Source organism: Chenopodium album, chromosome 11 (genome assembly GCF_948465745.1).
Source record: "Chenopodium album chromosome 11, dcCheAlbu1.1, whole genome shotgun sequence".
In the NCBI taxonomy this organism is placed as follows: domain Eukaryota; kingdom Viridiplantae; phylum Streptophyta; class Magnoliopsida; order Caryophyllales; family Amaranthaceae; genus Chenopodium; species Chenopodium album.
The window spans coordinates 54,734,820-54,746,914 of NC_137844.1; the positions used below are offsets into that span (position 1 = coordinate 54,734,820).

Below are 12,095 nucleotides of genomic sequence, written 5' to 3' on the forward strand. Positions count from 1 at the left end.
AGGCGGCCTTGAAAGTTGTTCGCTATCTCAAAGGATCTCCCGGCCAAGGCATATTGTTGCGCTCAGTAGTGAGCTCACTTTAGAGGGGTGGTGTGACTAAGATTGGGCGGCATGTCCCCTCACTCGACGCTCGTTGACAGGATGGATAGTGTTCCTAGGAAAATCACCGATTTATTGGAAAACTAAAAAGCAACCTACAGTATCTACATCTTCTGCAGAGGTGGAATACAGGTCTATGTCTGGAGTCACTTGTGAATTAAAGTGGCTCAAGGGTTTATTGTTGAGTTTGGGTGTGCAACATCCTAAAGCTATTAAATTGTTCCGTGATAGTAAGTCAGCATTGCATATTGCGAGAAATCTTGTATTTCATGAGCGTACGAAACACATAGAGATTGATTGTCATTTTGTTCGTGATGCGATCAAGGACGGTTTGATTTCCCCGTCACATGTGTCTACTAAAGATCAATTAGCGGATATATTCACTAAGCTCTCGGCAAGGCTTAGTTTGACTATCTTCTTTCCAAGTTGGGCATTTACGGATCTCATGCTCCAACTTGAGGGGGTATTAAGATATGTTTAGGAAATATCCTAAGATTTGGTGAATATTTAGATTTACTAGGATAATATTTATTTTCTTGATTATCTTTTTTTCCTTAAGCTAGCAGTACATGATTTTGTGTAGGCTTAGGAATCTAATAGACTTGTACTATAAATATTCAGCTTATGAGGTCAATGAAAGCAAGCCAAAGTTTACGGTTTTACAGATTGGCCTAAAAGCAACAATATTTGTACAATTACTTAGCCCCACAACAAAGGCATAACCTTTGTTCCTTTTATCACGCATCAGGTTCCACACCAAAGGCGCAACCTTTGTTCATACATAAAAAAAAGTTTAAAAAAAAGTTTTTTAAAAAAAAAAGACCCTTAATTTAGTTAATTGTACTAGGGAATCCAACTTTTTGCCATAAATTTACTTCTTTTCATCATCATCTTCTCAACTCAAATTAGATCTTATATTCTTATAGGCCATTAATTTTCAAAGTGTTTCTTGAGGAAATTTTAATCAATTGTATCTGTGTTGACTTTTAATTTTCCATCCCCACTTTGTTTGACTTGATTGTAGTCTTCGGTCTGAAAAATGCCATCTTTAATCTCAATTAGTTTTAAACCATCCAATCAATTTTACAATCTCCCCAAAATCCCAAATTTTCTCTCTCAAAATGACTAAAATTTGTGTTATAAGTTGCAATTTTACAGTCATATTTTCATTATTTCTCTTAATTTTGCCAATCATGTCACACCCACAAACAAAAAAGTGCAGTGTTATTGATTCAGGGCCTGTAACCTCAACCATTCCTCTCATTTCATTCCTAGAACAAGTTCAAGAAATTGCCCTCAATACATTTGGACCCAACAATTTTGATCCTAAGCTCTATATTGATTTCTCATTGAAATCTAATCTTTCTGTTACTCAACAAGCCTTTGCTAAACTACCAAGAACACAAAACGGTGCCGTTTCATCCGATGTATTGCGAAAATTCATACAAGATTACTTTAATGGTGCAGGGGATGATTTGATTTATGTTAAGCCAGCTGATTTTGTGGCTGAGCCAAATGGGTTTTTACCAAAAGTGAAGAATCCTGAGGTTAGAGCTTGGGCTTTGCAAGTTCATGCTTTATGGAAGAATTTGAGTAGAGAGGCTTCACCTGATGTTAAAAAGCACCCTGAATTGCATACTTTGCTTCCTATTCCTGAACCTTGTGTTATTCCAGGTTCAAGGTTTAGGGAGGTTTACTATTGGGATTCCTATTGGGTTATCAGGTTTGATTCTTGATACAATACTCCCTCCGTTTCTAAATAATGACCACGTGTGCAACCATTATTTCAAAATCGTTTCGAAATAATGGTATAAAGTGTAACCATTATTTTGAAATGTTTGAGAATAATTATTTAATTATTGTGGATTGCATATTTTCTTGGTTTTTGGTTGGTTTAGTGGTTCTTGGACACATGTTGTGTGGTTTGATGTTGATGTTTACTGACCAATATGCGCAATTATTTTCTGAATCCTTTAGTTTGGTGTTGAAAGTAATAAATGCTTTTATATTTTTCATGTATTAATTTATCATTTATATTGAAAGAATTGTACTACATGCTATTTTTCAAGTTTTTAAAAACAGCTAGAAGGTTGACTACATTAGTCTTTGATTTAACTTAGTTTTCACCAATTTGAAAAGCTATTGTTGATGCTGAAGCATTGAACAACTGATTTATTATTATAATTATATATTTGTAGATTAGATCATGGACACTTGTTTGAAGTCATATAGCTTTGAATATTGAGCATGATTTCGTCATCTTGAAAATGATCATGTCATTTCTGTTTTTGTTTTGATACAAGGATAATTAAAGATAGCGTACCATGGTTAAACTACCTATAATAAATTCAAAAAATAATATTATATATAAAAAAAATTGTGCAGTCTGTCTGTATTTATGCTATATTTTGTTCAGCTACAACTGGGCTGATCTGATTCTAATTGTTTGAATCTTGCACCTGGATTACTGAATTGGCAGAAGCAATATGTGGTAGAATTACCAGAATATTGAATGTTATGTTTGGATGTAGTAGACCTTATATATCTCATTCTCCATATCGTTGAAGGGTAGAGTTATCAGGACTTAAATTATATGTGCCCCCGATCTCTCCTTTTTTTTACTAACCTGCTCGAGGTCCTTAAGTTTTCAATTCTAATTAGAAAAATAGAGAATAATACTGTAAAAGAGTCTGCATGACATTTTGACATGTTAGTTTACAATAATGATTTGCTGTTGGCAAAACTTCTTATGGAATTTATATCTTCATTGCGCAGGGGTTTGCTAGCTAGTCACATGCACAAGACTGCAACTGCTATTGTGACTAACCTCATATATTTTGTTGAGAAGTATGGCTATGTACTTAATGGTGCTAGAGCATATTACACAAATCGAAGGTGACTGTGACTTATTTATGTATTATATATTTGATTAGATTATTATCGCATTTGACATTAGTGAAATCATGATTAAGAGGTTGTATTACTTACCTAAGTTGTGGCTGTGAGTGATATTGTCTTTCTCTATGGTCGTTTGGTTGGGTATAGGAGATTAGAAGCTAGGAATTTACTCTTGCCATAATTTCCAAGGATTGTATTTGAGTTTCACTTCCCTGGAAGTGTAAAAGATATAGTTGTTAACTGGATATAGTTTAAGGTTTAAAAGTAACAAATTTTGAAAGAAGTTTCACTTGCCTAGAGTAGATTGTTAAGCAATTATAATCTTTTAACGAGAAATGGAGCATCTGAAGAATTTGTCCTTACACATCATTAGGAAGCAGTTACACAAGCCTACAATGTAACAAAACTTAAGCCTTTGTGCTTATATTGACACTTGTTGTTTCTCATTGTAATTTTTCTTAATAGATTTTCCTCTGTATATGGCATTTTGAATATTTTTGAACACTCTCATTGAAATTCAGGCTTCATTGGAATACATTAATATCTTTTAACATGATCATTAATATTCATCCAAAGAATTTTGTCATGGCTAACTTTTGCAAATGATATGAGTTGGATGTTACACATAGTGTGTATGATTAGGTGGATATGCATTTGCTAAAGAAATTGGATATTGTAATCAGAATATCATATAAACCAAAATAATATTGAGGACAGTTTCGTGGGATGGAGGGAATATGATTCTAGATCTTTAGTGACAGTTTATGATAGTTTAGGGAAGGTAAGATGGGTGCAGAGATTCTTCTGGTTAGACTCTTAATTGTAGCACTTCAATCTTAGGCAGCCAAATATTTAATTCAAGCTATGCAGGCAGCTGCTAATTAAACTGTGAAGCACCTAAAGTTGGTTTTTTCTACAGTCAACCTCCTCTATTGAGTTCAATGATACATGCGATCTATGAAAGAACTGGTGACAAAAACTTGATAAAGAAGGCTCTTCCTGCTCTACTTAAAGAACACGAATTTTGGAATTCAGGTGCCATTTTCTGCACTTTTCTTTGGCTTTTATCCTCAGCATTTCCAGTCACTCCATGTATACTGAAGTTACTTTTATATCATTGAATCAATTTGTTTTGATAGGAATACATAAGGTTACAATTCATGATTCTAAAGGTGGCAGTCACAATTTGAGTAGATATTATGCAATGTGGAATAAACCAAGGCCAGAATCTTCAACTACGGTATGTTCATCTTTCACTTTACAACCATGAGTAAGAGCTGCAGTGCTGCACATAGCAAACATACATATTACTCTGCTGCTTTTGCAGGACAAGGAAACTGCTTCAACACTGTCTGATGCAGCTGACAAACAAAAGCTTTATCGTGAGGTGGCTTCAACTGCTGAATCTGGATGGGATTTTAGTACAAGGTGGATGAGGTAAAATAACCTTGCTTGGGTTCAAGTTTAAGTACAGTGATCTTCAATTTTCGATGTTGTATATGGCATGGTTATCTCTCTTATCTGCTTGATCCTCCAGCTTCTCATGGATTTTCGAGGCTCAAATGGATAACTTTATCTACCTTTTAGATGTCGTATAAGTAATGTGTCCTGGATTTCTTGTTCCTTGTACCTCCGGAGTATGTATAAGATAGAATAATGGCTGATAAGCAGCTTTCATAGGAAATCAAACTTTGTTCAAGTATATCTAAGTTATGAGATAGAGCGTTCACTATTCCAATGTGTATGAGCATGTGGGAGGCATGACAAGCTTGGCTATTGACCTATATTCTTGCTAGTATTCTCTTATTCTTAAGTTTATATCTCTAATGGGACTTGCTTTGGTCTGTGATATTGGAAAGTATCAAACCATATTCTGCTTTCTGGAGTTCATGTTCTAATTTGATTTACAAGTACATTTTTTTTGTCATGTGGGTGCATGGGATGAAGAAATTAGTTTACTTTTGCAGGAATTCTTCTGATCTAACAACACTAACAACAACCACGATACTGCCTGTAGATTTGAATGCATACGTACTCAAGGTATGTTATAAGTTCATAGCTTGAGATCAATTTGGTAGTTCATCTCATGTAATGAAAATTTTACCTTTTTTGTTTGCCTCAGATGGAGCTTGATATAGCATACTTTGCAAAAGTCGCTGGAGAAAACAACATAGCTGCTCAATTTCTCAAAGCTTCTCAATCAAGAGAGAAAGCGTTCTACTCTATCTTCTGGAATGAAAAGATGAGCCAATGGCTCGACTGTTGGATCACTTGCAAGGTGACACGTCCTTGTAAATCAAAGTTTCATCCTCTAGTTACAATTAATACAGAGTATCAGTCTTGTAACTTGTTAACTTTTTGTTACACTTGCAGGATGATCAAACATGGGAAGCTTCTCACCATAATCAGCATTTATTTGCTTCAAACTTTGTTCCCTTATGGATCAAGCCGTTTGATTCGGGTATATAATTTTGCTCCATGTTATAACTTTTGCTTTGTTCTGGTCACTTGGGTGTTTTTTAATCTGCTATAAGCAAAAAATACTTGAAAATTAGTTGTTTACATAAGCCAAACTCTGCTAAGTGATGCACCATGCATTTTTTATATACCTTACGGAAATAAGATCACCTAAGAAAATAATGTGTTGCTGCTGTGTATTGCTGTTATTACTATTCGAAACAGCTGATACTGTGTACTGGTCAGACTATATTTTTATTGATATATCCTTTGGGTTTCCAAAAAAAAAATTTGATATATCTTCTGGTTTAATCAAGGTGTTATTGAGCCTCTTTTGAAAAAGAGGATACAAGCTGCAACATCTAATCATGGAATTAAATGTTTTCAGTCAACTTGTAGTAGGGTTATATTTGGTGAAAGAATTACAATTTCAATAGTATAATTTAAATGACACTTGTATTTTCAAGCTATCTTGGCAGAGAAGGTTATGAAAAGTCTTGCAAGTTCAGGCCTGGTTCGTCCTTATGGAATTGCTACTTCTTTGACAAATTCTGGACAGCAATGGTTATTTGCCTCTCACCCTCCTTTATACTCTCATTTCTATTGAAACTTTTGCATATTTAAGAATTATACTGATTTGATAGAGATTGCATAACCAGGGATTATCCTAATGGTTGGGCACCTATGCAACACATCATTATTGAAGCTCTTGCGAAGTCTGGCTCCAAGGAAGCCTATTTGATGGCAGAAGATATAGCAATCAGGTGGATTAGGACCAACTATGCAAGCTACAAGACAACCGGAGAAATGCATGAAAAGTACGATGTAGATAAATGTGGGGACATTGGAGGTGGTGGTGAATACATAGCACAGGTATATGTTCACATAAGAATTAGTAACTCATTAATAATATCATATGAAGTATAAAGACAATGTTGGGCAACAACAACATACTAGTAAACTCTCAGTCATAAAATATGTAAATTAATATCGTCAATTTTAATCCAACCAAGACTATAATCTTTGCTGAAATTTTCTCAAATATCCGGGGATGGAAAAAGGAGCTGATAGTAGAGCAACTTATTGGTTTCATGCTGATATATTTTAAATTTACTTGCAGACTGGGTTTGGCTGGACAAATGGAGTTGTATTGGCTTTACTAGAAGAATTTGGATGGCCCCAAGATAGAAAACTTGATTGTTAACTGGGAGTTGATTCCTTAAGTTTCTTCTGCTTGATCATCAATCAAAGACGATGACACCACGGATTTATGAAACTATTTAGTAACTGAAATAAAGCTTTTAATTTTCCTAATCAGGTAAAGATTAGGCTTCATAATATATTGATTGGATAATTGACCCACTTATCTCCCATCATTCAGGTCTTCCATATATTAATGATTGTATTTTGTTCAACTGATTGTTAAGACATCCATGGCAGCATTGTGTATGTGTTTAATTGGAGGCAAGCTGCTGCATGAAATAAGATATCAACTGATTTGCATGAATGTTCCTTTTCATTGTCTTCATTATAACTGCTGAGCTACTCTAGTCTGGTAGTAGTTTATCTGATGCCGAGTTAGTTTTCTTCTTTGCTGTTTCTTATTTTGTGCGACTGTTTGAACTCACGTTAGCATGAACTAACATCTGCTGTGGATATCAGACAAACAACAATGAACTTGAGTCTCTGTTTTCTAATACTAATATCCAATAGAACCTTTTAGCTTCTGTTGATAACATATATGATATATTTTTCAGTTTATTCAATGGCTCTTTTATTTCTTTTTAAACGAACTACACCATGCCGGATTGCAAGGCTTCCTATCTTTTTTTCATTGGCTTGCATTGTTCTGTTGTATTGGTGCATCAAGTATGAGAAGCTATAGCATTCCACCACTTTTGTATGTTTGTTTAATGCTATTTATGCATATGTTAATACTTTTGTACTTGCTTGCCCATCAATTCCTTATGACATGTATATCTGCCACCCTGCCAGTATATGGGTTAGAAACACCACAATCAGCTATAGGATCTACTCTGTTACTTTCACCGGGACGCGAACATTTAGCACCCTTGGATTTTTCCATAGCCCATATGTTTGTACAGAAAGACAGATTCCTTCATTCTTAAGTTAAACCTAGTTTCCCTGCTCATTTTCTAGGAAGGTTTTTAGTATACATGAGAAAAAATCATCTCTTTGTTGAAATACCCTGAATCGGTATGTCTATTTTATTCATTTAGCGCTTTGAATGACTATGATAAGGGTCTTGCAGACCAATCTGCATGCTGATGCTCCCTCAAACCAATTAAGATATTTCTTTGTTATCTATGGACGTTGGTAGCTGTCGAATTGCTAGTGAAACTTCTAATTGGTTGTCAATATTTGATATTTATCATCTTTTTCTCGCGTCCTTTATAACAAGTCGTAGATCATCTAATGCCTCAGCTGCTAGATGCACATATTTCTGCTGCAGTAGCAACTCTAGCTAATACTCTTGTCCTTTAAATGACAAATATTCATGCTTTATGCATTCCTGCTGTAATATACATGCCTGATTTATGAGACCTTGCAATACTTTGTTAGGTGTTACGTCAGTTGAGGAAATTATGGGAAGAATATGTCAGTATATGCTGCAACAACTTTGCTGAGTGCACTAATATGCAACCAAAATGGAGAAGCATTTAAGCCATATAATAAACCTTAAAATCATCAAAATTGCAATTTTATATATTCTTTAATTCCTTGTCTTCTTCCTTACCAACGTCACTGAGTTAGCTATATTTTTCTGGCAACATTAAACGGTATGTGACTGTGTTTTGTCCAGATAGTGCGCATCAATTTCTGGTTTTTTCTAACTTAACAGCTGAAAATAGTTCTCCTAGCTCAGAGGAGCTTTTGTCTGCTTCGCCTTCTTTTTTTTTTTAATCGACGAGAGCTATTCTCTGTTATATGAGCAGCTACCTACGAATTCTCTGTTTTATGAGCAGCTACCTACGAATTCAGATCGTTTCTGTTGGCACCATGGCAGAGCAAACCAATTGAGTATGGATCATGACATTAATACATTATGTTGGCTTAAGGTGAAACAATATAAGAATCCCTCTAATATGATTATTTCAGTATCTTATAGTAAATAATAGGAAATTAAATCATTAACTGAAAGGGTTTGCTGGTTTATTTTGCTCCTCGCTGAGTCGCTGATAAAGTTTAGTATACATCTTTTCTCTGTGTCAATAACTATGTATGAAGTGGACAAGTGGTTGAATCAGTCGAAAATATTCATGTATACATTATAAGCCTTTGAAGTGACTAAACGCTTTAGTACAAATATACCTATTGTATACAAGGGGTTGCTGTTAAACGCTGAGCGGCTGAGCATAGGTCTCGAGTGTTGTCTAAATATGATAGAAACAACACCAGCAACAACAGGAACAGAGTTGCTGCATACATACACCCAAAGTACTTGTATCTTATCAGAAAGAATTAGTGTAACCAGGATTTAAACAAGGCAATTAGGCATATATCAGGTTATTAAATTTTACATGATCTGTGCACATAAGGTCATTTCCTTCGCTTGACCTTAGGTGCTCGACGCGTTTCTGTCTTTCTGATTAATATGCAGGGATAAATTACCATGGATCATCTACTTCCTTAGCCATCAGATATGCAAATCCTTGCCACTGTAGCCTCTCTAGGTACTTGTACAATATTAAATTTTTGTCTTCCTTGATGATATACTGCACGACAATGAAAGGCTTAATAAACTCATATATCACATCTAATAAAGTATATTTATGCTAATCCTGCATTCCTACTACCTTAAACAAGTCTGATAATCACTTTCGTTACGTCAGTTGATATGAGGAAATTCTGGGAAGAACTTGCTGGACCATATGTGCACTAATACACCAATTATATGCTACCAAAAAGAAGAAGCATTATAATTTAAAGCTATCAACTAACCTCCATTTCATAGTTTGTCACATTAACAAGGAGTATATTCTTTGCATCAATGTAATTATATAATCTGTCAACATCAGATTAGTGAGCATAATTATCTAGACAGGTTGCTGCTGTTTCTGTTTTCTTCCAACAGGAGCCCTTATGACTGTACAATAATGCTCCAAGCTTAGTGGAATTAATCTCTTTGGTTGGTTTAATAAAGTATGATTTCATGTCAACTTCAAAACCATATTATTAAAGTTTCTCGATTTGCATATCAGCCAATCCCAAGTGAAATAGGTGATTTTATGACAAAGACTACATCATTTTACCAATATATCAGAATTGCTTAACAGTTTTATACTTAAAATTATTTAGATTAGTGGGTTTTGGTGGGTGTTTTGTAAGCATGGCTGGTAAACAAGTCTGAATAGTTTATGCTTGTTTATTTTTTAAAACTCGAAATGATTCTAGTTTTACCCGAGCGCTTGCTTTCTTTGTTCAAGCTTTCTTCATTTATAAACAAACTTGCAGAAGCTTGTTCATTAGTTTTAACTGAATCCTGATACAGTTTTTGATTGAAGTTATACCTATATCTAGTAAAATTGAGAGTTGGACTGGTAATTGTGTTTTCATACATTAGAATAATATTAAGTGTATACAACTTGAATATTGAACGAGCTGTGCCCAGTTAATTCCCCAAATATCTGGAGGTAATCGTTTTTTTAAGGATATGTGGAGGGGTACATGTGTAATTTCCTCACTAAACAGTAAATGCAAGTTGCAAACAATAATTGGACAGCTCACCAAAAGTACTGAATAAATGACCACGCTTTTTCAATATATTTACAGAAATGCCACAGATTAACAAATATTCGTTTATATGGCAGATAAACTTGTATTTGCCGATATTGAACAACTAATATTAAACCCGTGTAAATTGTAAAAGTTAACATATGTTACAAGAAATGCGTTATACTATAGTAATTATACCAAGATATGGTTTAGTTGTTCACAAACATCAACTAAATGAATCTAATTGAATTAAATCTTTTATCTATCACATTCAAAAAATTTGTTTGCGTTTGCTTATTTACTTGTTGAATAAGCTTAGATCGAGTTTGTTCACAAGCTCTTCACAAACGAATTGACTGTACCCTGATGAGCAAATTTCGGATATATCTAAACCTTAACTCGCAAGAGGAAGCTTGTTCACTTCTACAATCACTGGACGTCCCCAATTCAAGCAGTACAACACTACAAGTTTACAACCAATCCACTGACCAAGTGAAGGATGTATCAACTATCAATATCGCATGAGGATTGATTAAACAACAATATAGATAAGAATAAGGGAGTACTAAATCAAACATTTATTAAAAGAATTGCACTGTATATAAAATATTATACAAATTATATGAATGAATTTGGTAACGAACATGGATGAGTCAAGAATGATGGTCATCATATCCACCTTAAAACTTATGTATGAATTTCAAATGTAGGCGTGTGTATTCCTTGTTGTAACAACTAACAAGTGATATGAATCCTTGATAGAGTATAAAACCAATCATAGGGCTCTAATCATAAGTGTTAATTAACTGGTTAAGTTGGTTCTATAACACGATATCAGTGTGAGAAGAAGGTCGTCTCAAGGATGTCTATATCGCATCCATACTTCAAGCCTATAGGGCTCACACGTATGTTTCCGACTTTCCGATAAGTGTTTAACTGTGTATTATTTTTAAATGTAAATAATTAAGATATTGATTCTACCATATAATTACATAAACAAAGGAGACTTAACTAAGCTTGTTTGTGAGTTTTTTTTTTTTTTTTTTAATTATGAATTTATGGGTTGATTTACATCTCTATCATCATATCTTCTTTATTTAATAATTAATTAATGAAAGGAGTAGGACTACGAATATAAAGCCAATTGGGGGCCTTATGCATGTAGGAATATAATCGAAGAATAGTGTGACAAATTTGCTTCTTCTAATTTTCTAAACAAATTCTAATTTCTAAAGGTGGAAAGATTTGGAGATCAGCTAATCCCATCACAATACACCAACTTTAATTTGGTGATTTTATGACATCAACAAGATTCACCGCAAAAATTATAAATTGTGTACGTTTTAAGTTGCATGTTAATTACTACATATAAAATTTTTAATTTTACATTAGTGGGTTTTGGTGGGTCAATTTACAAGATCTTATTGGTTTATTAATATAGCTTAATTTTGTAAATAGAAATAATAGCATTACTTATTTGTTGCTTCATTAGGATACAACCAAGACCTGAGATCAGGAAATCACCACATTTACACCTGCTCAAATCTTCTTGCACAATTCTTTTTTGTCACCACATTTACACCTACTCAAATCTTCTTGCACAATTCTTTTTTGTTTTAGTCAAACAATTGATTTTATTTTATAATATATCCACGAAAAATAAGTGCCATTTACACACTTATTTAATCATCGTTAATTACGACAAAGTCACCACCACAATACAACACTCCCCTGCCACTAAAATGCTACCAGCCTTACTACGTACGTACTACTCTAGAGATGTCACACTTATACAATTTCCTCTTTAACCTAGTTGGTTTTCCTTCTACTTTTATTATTATATGATATATTGATGAATAAGTTTATCAAAAAACTGTAAAAGTTTATTCATAATTTTAATGACA

At 34.0% G+C, this 12,095-nt stretch overlaps 1 protein-coding gene across 1 annotated transcript; it reads left to right on the forward strand.

The window, feature by feature from the left end:
- Positions 1-798: 798 nt before the first annotated feature.
- Positions 799-6,961, forward strand: LOC145569243 (putative trehalase). Its single transcript, XM_081628608.1, has 11 exons — positions 799-1,822; positions 2,875-2,994; positions 3,917-4,032; positions 4,137-4,237; positions 4,325-4,434; positions 4,965-5,037; positions 5,120-5,275; positions 5,371-5,458; positions 5,922-6,018; positions 6,114-6,327; positions 6,575-6,961. Exons 1-11 carry the CDS (start codon positions 1,221-1,223, stop codon positions 6,656-6,658), a joined length of 1,761 nt encoding a protein of 586 aa, XP_081484734.1. The 5' UTR covers positions 799-1,220; the 3' UTR covers positions 6,659-6,961.
- The last annotated feature ends 5,134 nt before the right edge of the window (positions 6,962-12,095 follow it).